The sequence below is a fragment of the Convolutriloba macropyga genome, chromosome 12 (genome assembly GCF_964194025.1).
Source record: "Convolutriloba macropyga chromosome 12, txConMacr16.3, whole genome shotgun sequence".
Taxonomy (NCBI): domain Eukaryota; kingdom Metazoa; phylum Xenacoelomorpha; order Acoela; family Convolutidae; genus Convolutriloba; species Convolutriloba macropyga.
The window spans coordinates 55,968,058-55,994,633 of NC_134479.1; the positions used below are offsets into that span (position 1 = coordinate 55,968,058).

Below are 26,576 nucleotides of genomic sequence, written 5' to 3' on the forward strand. Positions count from 1 at the left end.
CGAACCTCTCACCACTTGCATGTCATTCGCTTCTTCTTCTACTGCGCGAACTCCCAATAATTTCTAGGATTTGTATTGAACTTAAATCAACTTCACTCCACTTTCTGTAAAAGATGCGTATTGAATTTTTGAAAGATTTGCAATTTTTAGCGACGAATTTACATATTTTAGCGATGAAAAGTGGTGATTTTTTGTAAGTTTCACCGCTTACTCTAGTGGTGAAATTACATAGATTCACCACTTAGAAAAAAAAGTGTCAAAACATGTTAGATTATGGGGTAGTTTTAGGTGGGGTAAAATCTAACAATTCTTCTCTTACTCCCAATTATCCCCCCCCCCCATCTTCCATCATTTTACCCCCCTAATATTACCCCCCTAAATCTTACCTCTTTTTGACATTTTTTTTTCTAAGCGGTGAATTTTTGTATGTTTGCCTTTAAGTTAAGCGGTGAATGTATGTAGTTTCATCGCATTCACCGCTTATCTCACATAATTTGGAAACTTTTTTTCAAAGCGGTGATTTTATGTAATTTAACCGCTAAATTTCAGCGTGAAATTATGTAATTTCAGCACAACCATTCTATAAAGTTTTCTTTCACCGCATTCACAGCCTGATTTATGTAATTTCATCGCATTCACCGCTTATCTTACAAAGTTTTCCGCATTCACCGCTTATCCTACATGTTTTTGCGTTAAATGGCGGTGACACCTCGACCCGGGTTGCCTTAACCTTTCCGCTGAAATTAATTTCACAAAAGACTTATTGGAAAATGAAAGCATCTTTTCCGTTTCTGTCCCCTCCAGTTCATTAGGTTTATATTATTTGTACCCCTGAAAATGCACGTGCCATATTTTTATTGAGTTGCTATATAATGGTTTGTGTTCTGCAACGGGGGGTGCAAAACCCACTGGGGGGAGATTGAAGCACATGGGAAATATGTAAAAGTGTTTTTTCTTAATTTGACCAACTCTGCTCTGAGATGTCTCGTCGGACCAAAACAATTGGCGATGAAGACACGAATCCACTCTTCACCTTGCTATTCACTCCATCATCTTGTACAAGAGTCTCCGGGGTACCAGTGCACGCTTCCTGTCGCTTGTTGCAACCGTGCATCAAATAGAACAAATTGCATAATTTTGACATCGCATATACAACACTTACGTCTAATCGGCGCCTGCACGCCCTGTCCACAACCCAAGTCTGTCTGGCTCATATCAGTTTTGATCCGCATCCTGGGATAGTACGAGTTTTATTACTCGAGCTGACCTTCGATAAATTTTGCTGAGAGAACAAAATTTGAATGATGAACGCACTGTAAGTCGAAGTAAAATTTAGGTGACGTAAAAACAAGCCGAATGTTATGAACTAATTATATGTAATTTTTCAGTTATAATTCGCTGTTAACGGTTTCAATCAAGACTGCGCGCAGTATCTTCTGTTTTTTATGTATTTTAGTCAATACTAAGGTCATTTTCAAAAGACCTAGTGATTTCGAGTCCCAGTGAACCGCTATTCATTGCCCAGCCTCTAACCCGCTGTAGGATGTAATCCTGTAATCCGGAAATCATGGAAACCCACCGGTTAGCCATAGAAACTTTAAAATAGCTCTACTTTTTGGCTCACTTGCCCATCAATTTCAAAATTCGGCTGGCCTCCAGGAGTGAGGAGGTAGAAATATGTCTCGACGATTATTGTCTGGGACGGGGTGCCGGCCATGACGTTATATACGCGGTATTAATATTTGTCTCAAATGATAGTAGCGCTATTGCGAGTAATATTTATCTTATTGTAAATCACAATCCCGTTAATGAGAGTCATGATCCAGCAGACTCAAGACAAATCGCTTTCAACTGTTTCATAGAAAGAGGTATGCCGATTCAAGTTCTGATTAATTCTGCCTCATGGTTGCGGTAGTTCGATAGTTGACTTCAAATCTCGGGAAAAACGACTCATTTTGTGATGATAGGATACTCTATAAATACTATCAAGAACAAATTTCCAGACAAAATTTGGCCAAGACCAGACAATCCAGACAAAAAAGCTAACACTGGAATTAGTGAGAATTAGCGTGATGCATCACGTTTATGTCTCGACTTCGTGGGACTATGCGAACATTTGCGCCTATGATAAAATTTTTATGTCTGGTCATAGTCGCGTTTTTGCGAATCACAGTCACGTTACATTGAATCGTCTAAATGTCGTGTCATAGTCCTATTGTCCAAGAAAATTGAGACATAAACGCGATGTGTCCCCCTAATTCTTACTAATTCCAGTCAGAGCTACCCTGGTTTTCTGTTATGTCTGGTCTTGGCCAATTTTAGTCTAGATTTCCAGTTTATACTTCCACCACCTCACTCTGAGTAGTTACCTATCCGCCTGCTTGACCTTTACCAGTTTAACTGCCGAGGCTATTCTTCAAAAGGTAATGCTTGAAGTTCACTTCAGTTGCCAGCTTCGATGTCCCAGTTCAACAACTATGAACAAAGATCAAAACAAAACACCTATTTGTTTAAGTTTAGAATAACAACCTAGTGAGAAAATTAGATAGACAAATAGGCAAATTTTGACATATTTGCCATTCCTCATAATTTGCGACTGCCAATACAATTACTATCAGCAGCTTTTCTCATATCCGTTAATTGCGTAAATTTGGTGGTTAAAGAGTGGTGTAGTATAACAAAAAAGAAATAACAAATAAAATGGTAGGTTGTCAACAATTTCTTTGTATTCTAAATTAGGGGATACAAACATTAAGCTGTTGATTCTGAGCTACAGAAAATTAAGTTGCATGCTACCAAAAATGCATACTAAACTTTTATGAAACCAACAAACTTCAAAAAGCAAAAAGTTGGCCTCAACTTAATTAAAGTTAATCAAATTGTTTACTAAAATAAAAAGAAAAGTGGAGATAACGACTTTGAAGGCTCAAAAGTTGCATCTTTTTGGCTGTCGAATATTCACATTACCGAAAGCTAAAGAGCGTTTGTGAAAAACGTTAAAAGTTTAAATACTTGTGTTTGTGATGTAAGTTATGATTACGGGAGCAAAATTGTATGGAACTTATTAACAAAAATATAAATGAATAAATGAATTGATCATTCAATTCACAACATTGAAGAAAAATTTAGGAAAAAAATTTGATAAATGATACTTATCTTAATTTTATAAAATAATTGGCATATCATCTCTTGCGTAAACACAATACAAAATTCCCTCTGTTGCAGAATTGAGCGTTAAAAATTCTGAATTACTGTTGCTTCATTTTTTTTACAAAAGCTTTAACAACTCTGACGTGGGTGTGCAGTATTGTCATCTGAAATTGACTGTCCCAAACATTGATGTTATTAATTGTATCGTAAAGGGCCATTAACCTTTACTTATATAATAAAAATACCCGTGCTTACAAAATTGCAATAGGTAGAAAAACACACGCCACTTGAAAATGATCGTGCTGGTGTCGCCTTGGTTTTTAGCAAAAAACCCCTTTTAAAGAAGTTATTGCCCCGACTGAGGACAAAACGTTACACTCCTATATCTCCGCTCAATTAAGGGCGGAAGAGTGTAACTATCAGAGTATAACTTAAAAAAACAATGGTTGAAGTAAATTAGGAGCATTGATCCAACTACCTTCCCTTTCTGGAACATCTTATATTCACGCTGTGCGTTACCCATTGCGCTAACTGATACAACATGCTCGGCGTTTCAATTTGGTTGTAATGGTAGTTTTATTGATTTAAGCCCTAGTCGAGACCTGGAACTTATGAAAAGACCTATTAAATACAGGTGGGGAGTAAATATTGAATAAAACTGCACGGTCAAGGACCTTAGTTAACTTCGAGGCTAATTCTTTCCAGAGGTCCAGCCAAATTTTTCTATTCATATGCAAAAATGAGGCAAACTAAAAAGTTCCGACAACATCTGGGTTCGATCTCGTGACCTTCACCAATCTTAACTAATGCTTAACCAATTGCGCTACATGTCCTTAACTTTGAAGGAAACTATAAACAAGTCATTATAACGGTCGCGAGCGAAATTCCAGGACAAGATTTATTGTCCAGCCAAAATCCAGAACACCTTTATTGTCCCGCCAAATTCCAGTACACGTTTTTTGTCCAGCCAAATTCCAGAACACGTTTTTTTGTCCAGCCAAATTCTAGGACGTATGTTTTAGTTCCAGCCAAATACTAAGACGGTTGTTTTAGTTTCAGCCAAAGTCCAGGACATCACATTAGGTCCAGACAAAATCTTTTCATACTCAATATCTGTCGAGTACAGTCTTTTCATACCATAAATCTGTCGAGGACGGTCTTTTAATAATTCCAGGTCTCGATTAGGGAGGAGTTTAATTTTTCATCAGTCAACCCTGAGTTGCACTCTTTGAAAAGAGTGTAAGAAGTGTAGAGAAAAGAGTGTACTTGCAGTGTAATTTTTTTAAAAAAAAGTACACTCCTACACTCTTCCCCAATAAAGAGCAGCGGGATACGCATTACACCGTAGTCCCCGCTAGTTAGGGGTGGATCAAGGGTGAAACCTCGTCCTGGGTAAGAAGTGTGATCTAAGAATGCTTTTTCTACGCGTGTTTAAACTCTCCCCTACTCGAGACCTGGAATTATTAAAAGACCGTAATCGGCAGATTTATGGTATGAAAAGACTGTCCTCGACAGATATTGGGCATGAAAAGATTTTGTCTGGAACTAATGTGATGTCCTGGACTTTGGCTGGAACTAAAACAACCGTCCTAGAATTTGGCTGGAACTAAAACATACGTCCTAGATTTTGGCTGAACAATAAAGGTGTTCTGGAAAAAAACGCGTTGGTTAAATACTAACTGATGTCGCATGCGGTTGTGTCTTCGGGTGGACATGCGAGTACTTTGCAGTTCAAGAAGACAGTGTTGAGGGAGGTAGAGCCAGAGATGTACCATCCGAATGCTTTGAATTTGAACAACTCCTCGTCCGAATCAGAGCCGGACAACCGAGCAAATGTATCATCTGAGGGACACCTTTGATTTAGAAAGAGGATGTTAGATAGAAAAAAAAAACAGTGTATCATTGAAAAAACAGTAATATTTCAGCAATAATTGAGCTAGAGTGTCGCTATATAAGAATATATATGTGGGTGTGTGTTTGTGTACCCAGGTCTAGACCTCGACTTATGAAAAGACAATGCTCGACCAAAATGCGCTATGAAAAGACCATACTGGACTCATTTGAGCTATGAAAAGACTTTAGCTGGACTTTAAGGCATTCTGGACTTTAGCTCGACTCAGATTTTTTGCAAAAGACTTTAGCTGGACCCTAAATTTTAAAAAAGACTTTGGCTTGACCCAAAGTTTGTGTTGGACTTAAGCTCGACACAATGTTTGCAAACAAAGTCGAGTTAAAGTCTTTTCATGGGTCCATCATTAGTCTTTTCATGGGTCCATCATTAGTCTTTTCATAAGTCTGTTTTTCTGCCATTAACGTTTTGCGTGCAATATTTCATATAACGTAGTCAGCATATGTGATCATGCACCTTTTACGATTCAAAAGAACCATAAATACCTCAAAAACCTGCATTATTTTTTAAAAAAATAGCTAATAATTTTGGTAAGGAAAACAAACTGAATAGCGCCGAAATTTTTTCATGGCTAATGGGACTAGGACCAATATTCTTAAGCTAGCTGGTTTCATTGAATCAAGTAATGTGGTAATATACTCGATCTGAAAAAACTCCTTAACTTAGGAATTGACAAAATTCTTAAGACTTTTGGCAGATTTCCAACTGATTCTTAAGTTGGACTGCTCTGGTGCAAAACTATTTAGTCTTGCTCCGGTTCTGCTTCTGTATGTACAGAAGTAGGAAACAAATAAAAATTTGAATATTGAAAAAAAACAGACTTATGAGAAGACTAATGGTGGACCCATGAAAAGACCTTAACTCGACTTTGCTGGTTATTAAAAGACTAATGCTGGACCCATGAAAAGACCTTAGCTGGACTTTCTTCGTTATGAAAAGACTTTAACTCGACCCATGAAAAGATATTAGCTCGACTTTTACTAGGAACCTCGACCGTGTAATTATAGTCAATATTGGCCCCGCCTACTAGACTTTTAAAGTCTTTTCATAAGTCGAGGTCTAGGACTGGGTATGCGTGGAGCTAAAAGTGTTTGTACGTATGCATTTGTTTTTGTATGTTTGTATGTATTTGGTGTGTGTATGTGTGTGTGTGTGTGTGTGTGTGGGTGTGTGTGTGCCTCCATATGTGTTTCCCAGGATATCAGTGTGTGGTGTGAATCTGTATGTTTTGTTTATCAATGCCTGTGTGTTTGCGTGTGCGTATATGTTTTTGTGTTTGATTGTTTGTGTGTATGTGTGTGTGTGTGTTCTTATGCGTGTATAGGTTTGCGTATATATATATATATATATATATATATATATGTATATGTATATATATATATATATATATAAATATTATATATATATATATACACAAACACACACATATATATATATATATATATATATATATTTATATATATATATATATATATATATATATATATATATATATATGTGTGTGTGTATATATATATGTATACATATATATGTATATATATATATATATATATATATATATATATATATATATATATATATATATGTATATATATAAATATACATATATATACATATATATATATATATATATATATATATATATGTATATTTATATATATATTTATATATATATATATATATATATATAATACATATATATATATATATATATATATATATATATATATCTGCGTGCATATAAGTGTATTATACATGCGTGTTATATATTAATATAAATAGTCCTAACTAAATCGACTATTGATCTGTAAAAGCTGTTTTAGCACTATTTCTACGCTCTCATGTTCTTCCCTAACAAGGAATTGTTTGTGTGCTCGAGTGTTTGCGTGAGTGTGTGCCTGTAGGTATTTTGGTGTTTTTGTTTGTGTGAGTTTCTGGCTGTATGCGTTTCTTTGTCTGTTTGTCTCTGTTCGTGTTAGTGTTTGTTATTGTTTGTTATTGTTTTTGTGTTGGTATGTGGGAACTTGATTGAGTATATGCCTGTGCTTTTGTTTGGAATCCTATGTCTGTTTGTTCTCATTTTTTGTATAATTATGTTTTTATTTGTTTTGTTTTGTCTCTGTATGTGTTCGTATTTTTCTATAAATAAAGAAATCATATAAATATATATATATATATATATATATATATAATTTTCTGTGTGCGTGATTCTGTGTGTGTGTGTGTTTGTATGTGGGAAATTTTGTGCATGTGTGTGTGCGTAGCTTTTTCTGAGTATGTGATCCTGGAATTGTTTGGCATTGTATGGTTTTGTATGGATGTTTATATTTGTGTTTGCGTGTGTGTCCGTGTTTTTGTGTGTTTGGGAGTGCTTTTGCGTGTTGATATGAGTGCCCATCTGTTTTTCTGAAAGTATATATGTTTTTGTATATTTGTACGTATGAAGGTGTGTTTATGTGATTGTGTTTGTTTTTATTTGGGAGTGTCTTTGTGTGTGCGTAGGCATGTGTGTGTTCTAGTATGTGTTTGTTTGTCAGTGTGTTTGTATGTGTTTTTTTGTATGTTTGCTTTGTTTAATTGTCTTTGTTATATTTTGTGTGCACGCAAATGTGTGTTTGTATGTTTTTATGGGAGTTTTTGTGGCTGTTAAGCGCTTGTTTGATTTAGTTTGGTTTTGCTGTATGTATAAGTGTGTGTATGTATGTGCTTGTGTGTGTATTTGTGTGTATGTGTGTGTGTGTGTGTGTGTATGTGTGTGTTTGTGTGCGTGTTTGTAAGTATTCGGTGTTTGGGGGGTTTTTGATCTTGAGTGTGTATGTGTGTGTCTGTGTGTGCATGGGTGTGTGCGTGTTTGATTGTGTGTTTATGTGTGTCTCTATGTGTTTGTTTGTACTGTTGCATGTGTGTGTTTGTTTTTATTTATGTGAGTGTGCGCTTACCCGGTTTCAGGTGTTTGTATATGTTTAAATGTGCGTGTGTGTACGTTTGTGTGTGTTTGTTTGTGCGCTTGTGCGTGTTTTGTGTGTATATAAGTATGGGTATGTTCGTATGTGTGTGTGTGTCTTTGTGTATGTGTGCGCTTATGTGTTGTTATGTCTGTTGAATTGTGTACGTGTGTTTGTATCTTTTTGATTGATTGAGTTCGCTTGCACCTTTGTGTTTGTGTGTGAGTGTGTGTGTGTGTGTGTGTGTGTGTGTGTCTGTGTGCATTCCTGTATATATGTGTGCGTGATTATGTATGTGTATACGTGCATTAATGGGTGTGTTTGTGTGTAATTTTGTATGTGTTATATAATATATTATGTAGACGTTTGCATGTGTTATACATGGGAGTGGATAGGTTTGTGTGTGTGAATGTGGTTGTGTTTGTTTTGTATCTAAATGTGTGTATACAATTAAGCCTTCATAGGTTGGTGTGTGTTTGCATTTTGGTAAGTGTTTGCATCTGTGTGTTTGTATGTTTATGTGTTTTTGTGGGCGGGTGTTTGTTTGTGTTTGTACTTGTGTATATGAATGGGCGTATGTTTGCGTCTGTGTTTTCTCTTGTATGTGTGTGGGTATGTGTGTGTATGTGTGTACGTGCCTGTCTGTGTTTTGTGATTGTTTTTGTGCTTGAGTGAGCGGTTGTGTATATGTATGTATGTGTGGTTGTGTTTGAGTGTGTGTGTTTGTATTTGTGTGGGTGTGTTTGTATGTGTATTTGTGTGTTTGATTGTGCATGTGTGTATATGTGTATATATATATATATGTCCAAGTAATCGAACAGGGGGTATTGATAATCTCTGTTGGGATTACCAGGACATAACATATATGATTTCCTGGTAATCGTACAAGGATCATATATGATCCTTGTACGATTACTAGGAAATCATGTATTTTATTTCATGGCAATCCTAGCAGAGACTATCAATAATCCTTGCACGATTACTAAGAAACCATATTGAGTTTTTCTGTTTATCGTGAACTCATATCTGATTTTCTGGCAATCGTACAAGGATCATATATGGTCCTCGTATGGTAACAAGGAAATCATATATGATTTCCTGGTAATCGTACAAGGATCATAAACGGTCCCTGTATGGTTACAAGGAAATCATACATGATTTCCTGGTAATCATACAAGGATCATATATGATTTCCTGGTAATCATACAAGGATCATATATGATTTCCTGGTAATCATACAAGGATCATATATGATTTCCCTGATTTCATACAACTTTCATCAATCATTTACCGTGGTTTTTGAGTGCTCCTGAACATTTCTTCTGTTTTTTTTCTTAAAAGTCACACTAGGATTTTGTATGATTTCCTTGATTTCATGCAAGGATCATGTATGATTTCTTAGGTTCCATACAAGGATCGTAAAAGGAAATACGTTATGATTTGTATGACATCATATATGATCCTTGTAGGATTACCGGGAAGGGTCAACCCGGGTATATATATATATATATATATATATATATATATATATATATGTGTGTGTGTGTGTGTGTGTGTGTGTTTGTGATTGTATTTATAAAAAAAGTGTGTCATACTTGTTTGCCGACAGAATGTATCGTGTAGGGGAAGTGTAATCTGCAGTCTGTGTAGCCCAACAGTCGGTAGTGATGAGAGTGTAGTTGTGACTCACTTCAGGTTCGAATGACACTTTTACATATACATCCTCATTCACCTGTGCTGTCGCAGCATCCGGACTGAAACCATCATTGACATTTCAACAATTAGCCGATTTAAAAAATGTTGATAGCCTACAACTATAATGTTTTATACTGATTATTAATATGGATTGAAAAGTTTCCCAATAAGTCTACCAAAAATTGTAAATCCCGGTTTTCCCGCCAAATGTCCCCGCGAAAATTTGTTTTTCACAGGTTTCCTGACAAGATTACCGGGAAAAGTTAAGATTCCCGGTTTTCCAGGCAGGATTCGGTGCACTGTGAGGAGTGTCAAAAAGACTCCCTAGTCTAGAGTTAGAATTGTGAAAAGAGTTAATAATTTTTTTTTGGGGGGAGGGGGGTAAATATTGAATTAAATTACAAAAGTTTTTTTCGTAGCTAAAGCCGAGGTTAATTATTTCATTGAAAAATTTAGTCACACTTCAAAGTTCCGGTAACATCTGGGTTCGATCTTTTTAACTTCTCTAAACTTGCCCAATGGTTAACCAACTAAACTTCCTTATTTTTAAGAATGATCAACAAAGCATTGTTACGGTTGCGAGCGTAATTCGAGGACATTTTTTTGTCTAGCCATGTTCCAGAACATGTTTTATTGTCTAGCCAAATTCGATAATCGTTGATTTAGTTTCAGCCAAGGTCGGGAATATCACTTAAAGTTCAGACAAGTTCTTTTCCTGTCAAAAAATTATCAGTTCTTTTCATGCATTGTATAGTTTCAAGAGGTTCTTGTCATAATTCCAGGTCTAGACTAAAGATCAAATGAGATCAATTTCCAAGAATACGTTCTATTTGGGTCTAATTGTATTTGCGATCTTTTAATGGCAATTTTGCTGAACCAACTGGCCAAAAAACATGAACTCATTGAAAATATACAGTATTGCGGTTAACCTTCGAACTATTTATTCTGTTTTTGTAAGCTTTTGTCAAATATTTCCCACTATGAAATTTTTGGATCAAATAGTTCCTTTGCAGCCTTTGCAGTATAAGTATCTGTTTTAAACTTCGAAACTTTGTTCAACTAATAAGTTTTTTGCTCCCCGCTAATTTTCGGCAAAAAAATGTTTTTTTTTGCTCATAATACAAACAATACATCACTCAGCTTGAAAACAGGGGTTATATTCTTGAAAAAAATGTTAAGAATTTTATAACACATTTTTTATAAAGCCAAAATAATCCCCAATGATTCTGGAATTTTTATTGTGTAAGATCTGGTAAGATGCTGATCAAAAATATTTATAGTGCAAGGTATTATCTGGTCTTATACGATAAAAATTCCGCCCTAAGTGAACTTTATTCGTGTATGAGATGACAAGAAACTTATCAGATCTTATAAGATAATAATTCAACTTTGCTGAATTGTTATCTTATATGATCTGTTAAGTATCTTATCAGATATTTTACGGTAAAAGTCCACGTAGGGCAGAATTTTCATCATGTAAGATCTGATAAGACATATAATGATTCCAAAATAAGCGTATATTGTAGTCAAGTTCTTATGAATGGAAAAAAAAATTGGTCAACTAACCAAATATGAAACAAAAAAATGTTTGTTGATTCTGTTTTGGCAGCAGTTTTGTTTTGATTCCTAAATAGGTACTATGGCTATGCTTAGCAGTGCAAAACAGTTTTGGTTTTTGAAGAAAAATTTTCAGCCTAGTTCGATAATCACGGCTTCAGAGAAAGCCCCTGATACTCGAATAACCTTTCACAATATCTTATAAGTCGCGAAAGACAGTATATCATACTTTTCTCTTCGTTGCTTTGACACTTGAGTGTTGCATGTTGTAATTTTTTGGCTTCTTCTTGAAAGCAACTCTGAGTTGTCTTGAATATGAAGAACATGCCGTACTTCAAGAATTTTAAGAGTGTAAGATATGATCAAAAACTTATCAAAAAGATTAGTCATAGCTTCGAACTTTTATCTTACAAGATCTTTTAAAATTCTTATCAGATCTTGCACCATAAAAATTTTTCGTCAGGCAGAGTCTTTATCTTGCAAGATCTGACAAAATTGAACTTTTATCGTGTAAGATCTTATCAGACCTGATAAAAACTTTTTGTCGTGTAAGACCTGATAAATTGTCTTACAAAGTCTTAGTCAGGTGACGCATAATCTTATAAGAATTTATAAGACAATTTTGTAAGAAACTTGTAAAATCTTACACGTTAAAATTTCTCAAATGTCTGGGTATTGCTTCACTTTCTCTCTTTAATTGAATAAAGTTCAGGTAGAGATAATGATTTTAGAAATATTAAATTAGAAATATCGTTGAGCTGGCTAAAAGAACTTGGGACGTCTGGTTTAAAAAAACAATATTTGCTCTTTTGGTTGTCATTGATGATGGAAGTTTGTGAGCAAAATTTATTGGAGTATAATAAGTAAGATTTAATGTTGTTAAACTGCGCAACTGTTGACCGTTTTTTGTTAACGTTAAATGTTTTACACTGAACACCTCACATTTCTGTGTGGAAAATGAACAGAGAAGGTGCTCACTGTGAAATGTAAGATAATCAGGCCGTGCACAAAGAACTTATAACAAAAATAGGTATAGATTTATATGTAGTAAAATTTTATATATAGTTTATGATATAATTCGAGCAATTGAAAATTTTGTCAGGTCGGTTTTATGAGAAAATTTACACGCAAAGGGAGAATGTTTTCCTTTTTTTGTACTCGTGTACCTTGTCAATGAGTAAGTTAGTTCGGTTTATAAGCTGTTTTAGCCAGTTTTTTGGTCTTCAATCTAGTCAGTATCAGTCATAGGAAGTTTCACGGCTTATTATGTTCTAGCATGTATAACAATTTTTAAATGTTCTGTCCAGTAGATTTTGATAATACACAGGATATGATAATGGCGTTAAAAAAACCCATATTCACTCTAACCATAACGTAATTTAAACAGCGAAGCGTAATTTAAGTATTTTATTCAAAGTTATTTTCTTCAAATTTGTTAGCCATAGTTGTTATTCATATACCCGGGTCGAGAAAAAATTGGAAAAATATGTAAGATAAGCGATGAATGTTAGTTTTTTCACCGCAAATTTCGTACATAATTTTGCGGTGAAATGCAGTGAATGCTATTAAATTATGTAAGTTCACCGCTAGAGTAAGCGGTGATCTTACAAAAATTCACCTCAATTCACCGCTAGAATATCTTTTTTCACCACCAATACAAGGGTTCGAACCTCTCACCTCCTGCATGTCATCCACTTCTTCTTCCACTGCGTCATCTCTCACTAACTTCTAATACTTTTGTTTTTAATATATATCAAATTCATTCTACTTTCTGTATAACATGCGCGGTGAACTTTTGGTAAGATTTATGATTTCTAGCGGTGAAATTATATATTTAGCGGTTAAATGTGGTGATTTTTTATAAGTTCACTGCTTACTCTAGTGGTGAAATTACATAAATTCACCGCTTAGAAAAAAGTGTCAAAAAAAGTAAGATTAAGGGGTAGTTTTAGTGGCAGGGTAAATCTGACAATTCCTCCCTTACTCCCCATTAATTTCACCGCATTTTTCGCTGATCTCACACAAATTTAACAATTTATTCCATGCTGTGAATTTATGTAAGTTCACCATTAATTTGAGCGGTGAATTTATGTAATTTAACCGCATTCACCGCTTATATTACATAATTTGGACACTTTTTTTCGACACGGTAAATTCATGTAATTTCACCGCTACCAGGCGATAAAGTTTTTTTCACCGCATTCACCGCCTGACTTATGTAATTTCACCGCTTTCACCGCTTATCTTATAAAAATTTCCGCATTCACCGCTTATCTTACAGAATTTTCTGCTGAATGGCGGTGACACCTCGACCCGGGTACCATAGAGTATTAAATTTCAGAAAGCTTTATCTGCAATTAATTGTCAAACAGCCTACCTTTCCTTAAAGTAAATTGGCACTTATCGATTAGATGGCTGTCGGAGGAATTTGATTTCTAAAACTATTTTTTTAAACTTTCAGCGATTCGAGAAATTAAATTTTAGGTTAACCTAAACAGCTGTCATTTGTAACCGCAAAAGCCCCAAAGCAGTGTACGTGTTGCGAATCAGTGTGCATTGCTGATTAATTAAGCGTCAAAAGGTAAAACAATTGCTGTGATTGTTAATAACACCAGAGAGAGTGGTGATGTATTTTGATTGAACCTGAAGAATGTTGTAAATGCAGAACTGAGTGCAATCTGCATCTTGTATGTGAATTCCTGGGTTCCCTTTATCACTTGCGGGTCCTCTCCTTTCACCCCAAACGAGGAATGGACATTACCATCTGCATCGAAGTAGCAATAAGCACTGGCCTCCCACAGACCGGCTCTACTGATCCTAACTCCACTGCCATTAATAACTTCTTCCGATTGGCCATCTCTCTCTTGAGTTATCACCTGGTAGTACACAGCGCTGTGGCTGAAGCCAGGGTCTGAAACAATGAAAAACATCCGGTATTCAAAACACTGAAATTAAGTTGGTAATTTAATGACTGTTCACATGAAGAGAGAAAGAAAGTGAAAATTAACGATATCTAAACTAAAAAAATCCTTTAGCTAAAATATTGAATATCGAGCACGTCGCTGTTTAACAATGTTTGTAAAGAGAAAGTGCAGCATTTTTAAATGAACAAATCTGATTGTAATTTACATAAATCTGACCATAAATCCAAATGGCTTGACTTAAAAATAAAGTGTAGCTGTAGCAGTAAATTAGGAAAAATTGTGAAAAAAAAGAAAAGTTTCAAAGTTGTAAAATAAGCTGGCATCAAATATTTGTTAGTTGTTAAAAAACAAAAAGAATGTTCATAAAAACACTATCCAATATTACAAGCGCACAAAAAAGAGCAAGCCACACTAGAAATTGTTTCAATGTTGACGAATGGATTAAAGTCTAAATGGTGAAAAAACATTGGCAGCTCACCAAGTTGTTGAGAGCTAAGCTCGAAATTGAATTCCTTTAAGTAAATTACCTCAAGAGTTCAAGACCGAGCTTCAAAACCCGGTGAGATTGTTCTTGGTCACCCCCCCCCCCCTCCAACGTCGTACCACCGCTAGCCCTTTAAAAAAAGCAGTCGAGTACTGCAACAGATAAATTTTTGTCCTAAAAATTACTCGGCAAGTCATCAAAAAAGCAGTGGTCGACAACAACACAATCAAAAGTCTAGCTATCGCAAAAAAGAACCTTCGATTCGGGAAGGCACTTCGTTTTTTTTACGATTTGCAATCCCCCGTATGATATAAATACAGTTTCGAATATGGGAAAAATGAATTACAATCTAAGAAAAACTGTTGTGAACGATAGTGTTCGTCTGCAAATCCAGTCTCAAGATAATGCTAGCTCACGAGACATCATTGATGACTCTGACCCCATCAGTGATGCAAATACTGGTTTGACGCAAAACTTTCAAGACTTCAGTGTAAAAGAGCAATTCCACACAACACCAGGAACCATACTTTTCATCCCCGACACTGTCAACAAACTCTATAAGGTGCAAGTGTTAGAAAACTCGGGGCATGAAACCAAAATTAGATATAGTGGTTGGGGCTCAGAGCACGACACGTGGTTTAATGCGAAATCAGTTTGGGCCTATTCGAAGCACAAACATAACTTGAAGAATCGCAAGAAAATAACAAAAGAAATTTCAGGTAAAATTGACCTACTCCTCGCGTCGTGTGAGCAGAACCAGCTTGATGATAATTTCTTTGAAAACGTTGAACAAACAATACTGAACGAGAACAAAAAGTTGCCCTCTTTACAGACAATAGTTAGTTCACATGTTCCAACATGCCGTTTCGTTCCGGTCAAATTTAGAACTAAGTGGTCACAACTGCTAACCAGCATCCTGGATGATTGTGCCACAACACCAGATGACGAACTAAATTGGCAGAAATTGTTTTCAGTTTCGAAGTGTATCCTGCGTGCGAGCAACCGAGGAGGTAAAAAGCATAAACGAAATCAGGATCAGCGGCTCTCCGATCGAATCAATCGATGGAATGCGGGTGAATATGCAAACCTTTGGACAGAAGCTTTGGCAATGAAACAAGCGAGGAAAAAATCCACAAACGGAATAGAAGAATTAGCCAGTAGAGCTAAAAGTCTATGTTTGCAAGGTCAATTTGGTCGCGCCGCAAAAATACTGTCATCTGAGGGACTTGCGCCTAATAACAGAGGTACTCTGAAAGCACTAGAAGAGCTACATCCCAAAGAAGTGCCTCCAACTTTGCTCCAACCAGACAATGTTGCTTCAAGTGCGTATCAATTTAGTGATAACATAGTTTTTGAACAATTGAAAACTTTCAGCAAGTACACTGCAGCTGGTCCTTCCAAGATGTATCCAGAGCATCTATTGCACGCAGTAGAATGTACTGCTCCCGACCACTCTGAATCCGCCCTTAAAGCAATAACAAGGTTTGTAAATACAGGAAGCAGGGGTAATTTCCCTTCATTTGTTTCAAAAGCCCTCTGCAGCGCATCGCTCACCGCTCTATCCAAAAAGAAAGGAGGAGTACGTCCAATAGCTGTCAGTGAAATCCTGAGGCGCCTGATTGCTAAATGTTTGGTGAAAGAAGCAAAATCAGAAGCAATTGAGTTGTTCGATTCCATTCAGCTAGGGGTTGGAGTCAGCGGAGGTGCGGAAGCAATTATCCACTCTGCAAAAATCACCTACGAAAAGATCCTCAACGCTGAATCTAATGAAGGAGTGCTTCTGATTGATTTCCGAAATGCCTTTAATTCGGTTAAGCGTTCACACTTATTGCAAGCAGCATGCGATTTCATACCAGGTATCGCAGCCTTCACATATTTTTGCTACTCTCAGCATGTGCCATTACTGTACAATAACGCCAGTCTTCAAAGTGAATCGGGTGTTCAGCAAGGAGATCCCTTGGGTCCACTTCTCTTTTCGTTGACGTTATGGCCTGTTATAGAAAAAATAAGAGACGCGGTTCCAAATCTTACCCAGCACACTTGGTATTTGGACGATAGTTTTGTTGCAGGTTCAGAAGATCAAATCCGAACTACGCTCGATATCTTAGCTAATGAAGGTCCAAAAAGGGGTCTGTATTTGAGGAAAGACAAGTGCGAACTCTGGTCAATCGTAGATCTACCTTCAGTTGATCGAGAAGTTACAAGAAATATGGGCAATGGTTTTGAAGTACTGGGTGCCGCAGTCGGATCACCAGAATTTGTTTCTTCTTGCCTGCAGAAACGTGTTCAGAAGGTTGTGTCGCTCTTGGATAATTTGAGTTATCTGGATGATCCTCAATGCGCTCTCGGCATACTTCGTTATTGCCTAGGGACACCAAAGTTAGTCTACTCTATACGCACTAACACGCCGACAAGACATCTGATCGATGTTTTAAAAGTTTTTGACTCCAGCCAACGGGATGCGTTAGATCAAATAATAGGTGCTGTCACCTCTGACAATGCGTGGTTGCAGTCAACTTTGCCAATAAACAGTTCAGGCCTCGGAGTGCGACAATCGCAAGAGCAGTACAGAGCCGCATATGTGGGCTCAGTGATAGCATCTGATGACTTGGTTCAGAAAATTACAAACCAGCGCGCGTCAGACACTAGAGTTTTTAAGGAACTCTATGCAAGCCTTGAACCTTTCAACTTAAATTCCTTCACACAGAAGAAAATTCAAGAAGCTGTAGATACTGAAAAGTTTTCAGAGCTGCTAAGAAATCAGTCGTCAAACAGGGAGAAGGCAAGACTGCAATCACTCTCTTTGCCTCATTCCGGCGCATGGCTTGCGGCACCTCCAGTTCCTGCCTTAGGTCTCCATATGTGTCCCAGTGAATTTCAAATTAGTGTCAAATACAGACTAGGTATTGCAGTTTATGAAGATGAAAGAAAATGCCCTTACTGCAGGTCTGGGACTCTTGACATTTTTGGTGACCACGCCGTCATCTGTCCCGGAAGAGGGGATGCAATTTCTCGGCATGACAGGATTCGTGACCGTTTTGCATCAGCTTGCTCAGCAGCTAATTTATCACCAGTCATAGAAAAACGGAACCTTATTGCAGGAAACGGTTCTCGCCCTGGCGACATATTTCTGCCTTCATGGAAATCAGGTCGTCCAGCTGCTCTAGACGTCACCGTAACTTCTCCACTGCAACCAAACATTATAAATCATGCGGCAGAGAAGTCTGGTTACGCGATTGAAGCAGCCGAAGAGCGAAAGTATGCACAACACGAAAATGATTGCTCTGAGCAAGGAATTTTGTTTGTTCCCCTTGCTGTTGAGTCATTGGGTGGTCTGTCAGTCACTCTCAAGAAAGCGTTAAAGCGCATAGCCCTGTTAGCTGACAGCAGGAGTTATCAATCGCAAGGACATGCTATCGCTTTTGATAGATTGGCTCAGTCGGTTTCCGTTGTGATTGTACGAGGATCGGCTACAATGTTGCTTGCACGAGTCCCGTAACCCCAATTTTGCAATATTTTTGGACAAATTCTATTTCCGCAAACACTGTGAACTCCAGAAAGAAAGGAGTCTTTTGAGAAGCGTCACCCAATGAGAGGGGACCTTCGTTTTTGTAAATATTGTCTCACCCAATGAGCGGGGAGAACATAAATAATTTTCAAGAGTTCATAGAAGATTGAAACGAGAAGAATTCTGAAACTTGAGGAGAACAGGACTGATGTTATAGAGTGCGATTGAGAAGAGTGAAGAATTCTTCAACAAAAAACACATTTATTTGAACCTTGAATGAGCAAAAACTTTTAATTCCGAATCAAAGTTTAATAACAAAGATTTGTATTAATTCATTAATTTTGGTACAAAAAAAAACAATGGACCATGTTTCTCAAAAAAACTACCAATCCTTGTAGACCACACAAAAATTTACTAAAAAAAAATTCACTTGATTACAAAATTTATTCAACAATTTTGAAATACACCGAGAAAAAATTTATGATCCAAATTGTTTGGAATAAAAATTTTCTTTGAATTCATAATTTATGATCCAACTATTAGAATAAATCTATTGCGCTCTTTTTGGGCTAAATTTTTTTAGGTTTGTAAAATGTATCAGCGATCGATCTTGAGGCAAGAGCTGTCGCAAAATGTAGCTAGCTTTGCCAGCTTATTTGCTTAATGCCTTGATGCCTCCCTCTGAATACAGTTGCTAGAAAATGAGATACCATATTCAGCAAGTTACCTCGTTATCTCAGCAACTATGAAATTAATTTCCAATTGTGTGTTTTAAATCTGTATTGTTGCACCAGGGATGATCCTCAACTGACATTTGGTTTTCCGATGACTGTACCTGACACTTTGAATACTGAACACTGGACTATACGGGAATATATTGGACTCTATGCTATACTCAAAACCGCTTTGATTACGGATATGATTATATCAAAGACACAGCCGACCGGAAATGGGAACCAAATAAAAACTGTAAAGCAAAACTACTTCATCTATTTGGTGCTATAAAATCTGATTTCTTATTGTCGATCTTTAACCTCATCATCCCCATCAGCGAAGGCATTAATTTTTTTGAACATTGGTTAATAATAAACAACATTAGGCCTCCGGAACTTGTTCGACGAACAATTCAAAACTTTCTGTAATCTCGCTCCAGTTAGCCGGCAGAACCCCCACCAATTACCAATAAAATTTCAGTAGACCAAGAAAGGGAATTTAAGTAATTAGGAAAACTTTTGGTTGAGCCCACAAAAAGGCCCGAGTGGAGAACTGAACAAATCGAAGTAAACTTCAACACTCGGAATGGGTAAGGTCTAATGCAACTCTAATCGGAGCATAGAAAAAAATTTTAAAAAAATGAATGATTTTGAATAAAACTCCGCTATGCCTTAGAAAATAGGCGAATTTTCATTATATATAAATGAAGTACTTTAGTAAAAGAGATCGTGGGTGGAAAAGCTCACAGTGTACGGTTGTATATAGGTAGATAACCATAAATTTTAGGCTTATGTGGTGTCTGTGGTTGGCCTATGAGAGGTTGAAGTGGTGGAAATGTTAAGCATGGGTAGAAAAGTTTTTAAAATGGCTTTCTCACCACGGATATTACCAGCAGTTCTTAATTATCACTTTTATGTTAGAGTCGATATACTAAACTAATTTTAAACTCCATTGTTCGAAGACAATAGTCAATATTGAAAACAGAAATAAGCCACAGCTCGAAAATGACAATCGAAGTTCACATCATGAGCAAACCTGCTTCAGCTAAGAAAACTCCAAAGCAGCAATACTTCTCTTTTGGTAGTTAAAAAAACAGAATAAAATAATAATACACCTATATAAGTTGTACAAAGACCCGTCTTTTGCCACTAGCAGTCTAGTATTACTGCTTTTTTCAGATTTTCGGGGCTAGAAGAAGAGTATTCTTGTACTATGTATTTTAAAAGGACAAATAAGTATCTGGTTTCGTTCTTCGCAACCCTAAGAACTGTAAATAACAATTTATGATGAAAAATTCAGAAAAATTAAAAACTTGATAGTCTTACACAGAAAACAGTTTTTTTTATAATTTTGAATTTAGTTTGTATAAAATATTATTATTTTAGTCCTCCGGATTGTTTATGTGCTGCTGGGGAGTATTGTTATTCTCCAAATCTCCAGCTCGCAAAGGTGTATTGATATTTTACAGTTTTCCTGGAAGGGCAAATTATTAGCACTGGGTTTAATTTGATGCAAAAAAATGACTGTTAAACTAAATTTAAATTTAATTAATCAGACCAGATAGAATATAGTTTTCTGGTCCAAAATTGTTTCACCATGTTCCAAAGCGCAATTTTTTTGTGGGCAACATCATTTCTATCTCGATTATTGTGTTTAACCTAAAAGGAAAAGCATCTAGTGGAACGTATCTTGCTCAGTTACAAAAACATTTTTCAAAAACTCAAGAAGCGCTTTTCTTTTCACCAATGTTTCAACACGAAGATATTTGTGGGACTACGAGCAGAATTCTACCGGGATTCAGTTCATAGGGGTTAGCTCAGCCAATAGTCTGAGCAGTGTCCTTGCCAGTTCCTTTTGCCTAATGTGTACGCTTTTTAAAATAGAATAGCAACTGATTTTGGGGGTGGGGAAAAAGAGGGTGTAATGGTTTGCCCATTAGCATCCCGCTCTTGCGTCAATTCACGCCTTTGACAGCCCCTTAAAGCCCAATGGATAGAAATTAGGAAGACAGACCAAGAAGTAGTACCTTAAAAGTCTATTAGGGGGCCAATATTGACTATACACGGTCTAGAATCTAGTTAAAATCCAGCTAAGGTCTTTTCTTGGGTCCAGCTGGAGCCTTCCTTTTAATGACCAACTAGAGTCCAGGAAGGTCTTTTCATGGGTCCACCATTAGTTTTTCCACAAGACTACTTTTTGAGAAGTTGAAATTTTTTCTTGCCTTGGTATATTTACAAGCAGCACCAGAGCAAGAGTAAACAGCTTTGCACCAGAGCAGTACGACTAAAAAAACAGTTGGAAAACCGCCAAAAGAATTAAGAAATTTATCAACTATTAAGATAAAGCAGTAATGACAGCTGTAGTATATTGATACATTAATTGATTACATGAAACCAGGTAGCCTAAGTGTAATTGTCCTGTTCCCATTAACAATGACAAAATGTGGCGTTATTTAATTTCTAACTTTGTTTTTTTTTAATGAGTTAACGAGTTCTCGAGGCATTTGTGATCTTCAAGAGTCGTCAAAAAAGAAAGAAGAAGCATACATGCTGCCTGCATTATAAGCAACGACCAGCAAAAGAGTTCCAGGTAAAAGAAGCAGACTTATGAAAAGACTAAATGCGGAACCATGAAGAGACCACGCTCGACTTTAATTGATTATGAAAAGACTAAGTGTGATCCCATAAAATGATCTTAACTCGACTTCGTTGATTATGAAAATACTGATGGTGGACCCATGAAAAGACCTCGCTCAACTCGAACTGGTTATGAAAAGACTAGCTGGACCCATAAAGGACCTTAGCTGAACTTTCAATATTTTACCAAACTAAACTTTTAAAGCCTTTTAATGAGACAAATCACATCTTGGAGACAGCAAAAAAGTTTGCCACGCTTTTGTCCCAGTTTTTCGAGTCTAGCTGAAGTGTTTTTTGCAAACAACCGGTTGAGCTTAAGTCCAGCCCTAATTTTGCGTCGAGTGGTCTTTTGTAAAATTTTTGGTCGAACAAAAATCTTTTGTAAAAATTTTGGGTCCAGCTAAAGCTAAAGTCTTTAATTCAAGTAACTAAATGTTCGGTTGTTCCTAAGTCACTCCAATGCAAATCTTTAACTTTTGGTGCGATTCGTAGAATTTACATGTTTGATTTGTAAAGTAATAAACTCACTTATCTCATCGGCCCTTCTGGCGTCATTTGTGTCTCCCAAGTCGTATATCTTCTGCTGAGTTCCACATTGGGTGTCATTGGAGATGCTCTGGAAGAAATCCCAGGCAGAGTTCCGTACATAAAAGTAGTCCAGGTGTGCTGTCAACTCACAATCAGATGTTCTCGAGGATCGCAGCAATGTCGGGAAGTCTGTGGTAAAATAAGAAAAACAAAATGTTTACTCTTCCATGAAAATTTCAAGCATTTTTATTTATCGCGACCCAAAAGGCATGAAAACTGCTGAACAACTAATTGTTCATATTGAGCAAGCACATTTTGACAGCTAAAGCGATAAATATTAACCCGATTGATAATTTTCTTTTATCGGTAAATCATGTGGATTTGGCCTACCATTAATTTGAAAAACTTAGATCATGAAGACTCTAATTGCAACTTAGATTTCAAGAAGGTAAATTACTTAAGGACATTACTTAAGAACAGACTTGAGCAGTGTAATTTGGAGTGAAATATTGTTGACATTTGCAAAACAAACAAAAAAAAAACTTGCTTTACAAAGTTAATAAGTTTTCAGTCTATGAAAGATACACACAGTATATTACATGAGGGACTACAGCAAAAATAAGCAGAAATGATTTTGCAAGGACTAATGGTAACTGTTGTTTCCTGGTTTCTTCCCCAAAGGGTAAAAGGATTTCCCAAAAACCCATTCCTTGTGAAAAATTAATTGCTTGTTCAAATTGATTGCTGTGAGCAACTTCACTATTGGGGGGACTAAAAGGTGTCTTCAGGCAAAAAATACGGGAATTTAGTTTAACACGGAGGCTCGGTAAAGTGCGATCGTACATAAGGTTCCGAACCCGCTCATCCACAATTTTGGCTTAATTGTCTACCAAATAAAAAACAGATAGAAAAACCCAAAATTCAAGTATTTCTCAAAAAAAAAAATTTGTTTGAACGAAAAAATAGCCTCCAAAGCAAACAACTCAGTGGCGTAAAAATGATGCATTACATTGTAGCGATATGCCAATATTAAGAAAACGAGTCAAGACGAACAGCAAAATCAAACAACAAAAACAAACATTAAACAAAATATATTGTAACTCAATAGAAAAGATATGGGACCAGTCCATAATAAGGATTGGTAACAATTAGACAATAAAGAACAAAAACAGTAAAGTTAAAAAATTTGCTTATTTTAAAAAAACAATTTCTTTCAAAGTAATGAGAACCAATATAAATCAACTTAGATATCACATAGGTTTACAATTAGCAATGCTTCTATGGAAGGGAATTAAAAACTGTCGTTAATCAGTTTTTTATCAGGTTGCAAAAAGAAAAACAAAGAGACAACCAACAAAAAGTCAATTAAAACTTGCCAGAAAACATTTTTGAAGCCTTAAAGCCAAACTTTGGCCCTCAAAATATGTTCGATTGCATGTTCATTGATCACCAATAATGTATTATGAGAACTCTTGTTGTTGAAATTAGGTAAAAAGTCGACAAACAGATAAAAATGCAAAATCAAATAATACCTGTTTTTTTCGGAAAAAAAATCCAAAGTTAAAAGCCGTTAATTACAAAAAAAATAAAAATGATTATTTCAGCTTTCAAAGGAAGCCCTTGAGGCTTGAATTTATCCAGAATATGTCTAATGTCTAGAAAAAGAACGTCAAATATGACAAAACTCAAAAATGAATTTATTTTTGTTTGTGAAAAACCCGTGTCGAAGCCATTAAAGTCATAGCGAACCTTTTGAGAACATTAGGTTTTTTGACAGCTATCCCTTTTGATGCATTCCTGTGACACCAAAAATGTCATATTTGGCCTGCAATTAACGAGAGCAAATAGACAAAAAAGGATCAAAATTGCTAAATTGAAAAGTGTTTTTTTTTATTTGGAAAACAATTGTTTTCAAAGTCAAGAAATGCATTAGATAGCTAATATCATCAGAAAATTGGCTCATCCACACTTCTATTAAAAATCAATGGACTGGCGTCATTGAACAGGAAATTTCAAACAACGAAAAATACAAAGTAAAAACGACAGTTCAAACGACAGTTAAATAATTCAATCAAATTCTTCGAGAGAGTTATGTCGAAGCAGTTAAAACCCTAATCTTTATCTTTAGAGATTTCAATATTATCATTTTTTCTTTATTATGCAATGTCAATAATGTGATTGATGCACTGTCAGTAACGTGGTAATGTGACAAAACTAGAAAACATGAAAAATGGGCAATTACCTAAAAACAAAAAAAAGAAACCTAGTAGTATGTAAGCCAGAAAACCATAAATTAAGGCATTAAACCGCAAAATAGGTTCTATGTTAGATCATTAGAAAGAAGAAGCATTTCTTCTTTTCTGACACTAAGCTACAAGTTGGCAAAATTAGGATTATATAGGCAAAAATTCATAGACCATTCTTTATTTATTCTTTATGCTTTCTAATGATACCAGTCTCAACTCTGTACGACGAATATATCAATCGGCCAAAATTGACTGAACAAAAAAAACCATTTGAGTATATAGTTCCTTCTTCCCCTCAAGAGGGATCGGAACAAAAAAACCGGGCAAATAATTCCGGAAAGAGTTGAAAGATCAAAATTGTGCCTCCAAGAAATTGTTGGCCCTTCGCTTTGAAACTCTCCAAGAAAAACGTGTTGACGTTCTTATTATTACGATCATCAAGGATAGAAAACAAAAGAAAAGGGAAACATCATTCGTGAAAAAAACTGAATGCGAGCAAAAACAAAGCACACTGGATGTGAAAAAGGCTTCATTGGTTTTATTTCGCAAGTGGTTTGGGCAAAATTTTTTCAGATCACTAAAAACTTCTGCTTTCAAGATTACTCCTGTTAGCTACTAAACGTGTTGGATACCCTAATAAAATAAAACAGGGCAAAATGATGGTTGGAAACCATGCATTGGAAAAAAAAATCCAAAAGTACTTAATTGAAATTTTTGCTTGGTTTGTTTGTTATTACAGTTGAAAGCTAATCGATCAAAACTCGGTAATCAACAATTGGGAAAAAAATCCTTTGCTTGATGAAATCAGAAACATTTAAATCAATGTCACGCCAAATACATCAGGTAAAGTTTTGGGAAACTCAAAATGTGTACTTAAAACCTAGGCTGAGAAAAAAATAAGCTTTTGTTATCTTAAAGTGGAGAGAATCAATCAATTTAAGCTAATAAGAATTAAAAGTGAAGGACAAATTGTACAAAATTATTGTTCAAGAGCCGCGTTTTGCGTGAAAACGACAATTTGTGCAGTAGGTTCAATGTTTGCGATAAGACTAATTGTTGCCGAAAATTTTTCTGAGAAAAGAATGAAACGTTGCGAAAAAAAAAGGAAAGAAATTTTTGGAGAGAGAGAGAGAGAGAGAGACTTAATTTGTGAGAAATCAAGCGTTTCGAAAAATTGTGCTTTCCGAAGCCCAACTGACCTCAATCTTATGATTCCTCTAGAGATATTTTCACTACTTTTGTTTGCTTTCAAATCTTTCCAGTTGCACTTGCATGCAACTGATTTTTTTGAAAATTGCAAAAATATTTTGAAAGTAGATTACAGCAAGAGTTCAAAAACCTAGGTTGGGGGGGGTTCGATAATTTGCTCCATCATATAGAAAAAAAATGGTTTAAAAATAAAATTTTTTGATTTTCTCACTACTTTTGTCTGCTTTCAACACTTTCCAGTTTCATCTGCATCCAACTGATTTTAGTGAAAACAATATGGATACTTCAGCCCACAACAAAATCTCACATAATTTAACGCTTTTTAGCGTTGACACCTAGGCCTGGGGTCGAATAGCGGTGAATTTTTTTTTCACCGCATTCACCGCATTCACCGCATTTCTTACTTTAATTTGCCATAATAGTCTATGCGGTGAATTTTCGCAAGAAATGCGGTAAATTTGGTGGTGAATTTTTGTAAGAAATGCGGTGAAAAGCGGTGAATTATTTTTTTTCACCGCATTCACCGCAATCACCGCATTTCTTACGAAAATTCACCGCATTCACCGCATTTCTTACGAAAATTCACCTTAAAACCTCGACCCGGGCTGAGAATTTGCCAACCCAATGAAAAACAGAGAAATTTTTGTCTTACATCGAAAAGCTGTTTGATTCCTTTCTTATGAAAAGAAACAATAACTCAACAGTTGAAATGTTTTGTACTCTCGACAACATAAATACTTCTGCTAGAGGTTTCATGACTGTAAAAAATCTCTTTTACATCAAACATTCATTTTAGGTAGCTGAAATCACTCAATCGGTTCCAAGAGAGGAAATTTCAGATTAGAAAGGGCATCAGAATTTAATTATTCCGTGATTTTCTCTATCAAGTCAATCATCAGGAGAATTGGCGAATTTCTTTTTAAAAAGCAAAGACTGCTACCTTCTAAGGGGCTGCACTGAAATCCAAAACGGAGAGTTAGAAAAAAGCGGCATGTAAGTATTAGTATAAGAATGGTTACGCATGAAACATAAGTTTTGTTGAAAAACTGAAATAAAAAACAGTTGGACTAG

At 35.9% G+C, this 26,576-nt stretch overlaps 1 protein-coding gene across 1 annotated transcript in view; it reads right to left on the bottom strand.

The window, feature by feature from the left end:
* Positions 1–4,825: 4,825 nt before the first annotated feature.
* LOC142350554 (uncharacterized) overlaps positions 4,826–26,576 on the bottom strand; it is a 57,937-nt gene continuing 36,186 nt past the window's right edge. Inside the window, exons 10-13 of the mRNA XM_075402404.1 lie at positions 22,051–22,239; positions 13,900–14,167; positions 9,600–9,758; positions 4,826–5,003 (exon numbers count right to left, since the gene is read on the bottom strand). Of these exons, the coding sequence (XP_075258519.1) occupies positions 4,826–5,003; positions 9,600–9,758; positions 13,900–14,167; positions 22,051–22,239 (794 nt within the window). The remainder of the gene's footprint in view (positions 5,004–9,599; positions 9,759–13,899; positions 14,168–22,050; positions 22,240–26,576) is intronic.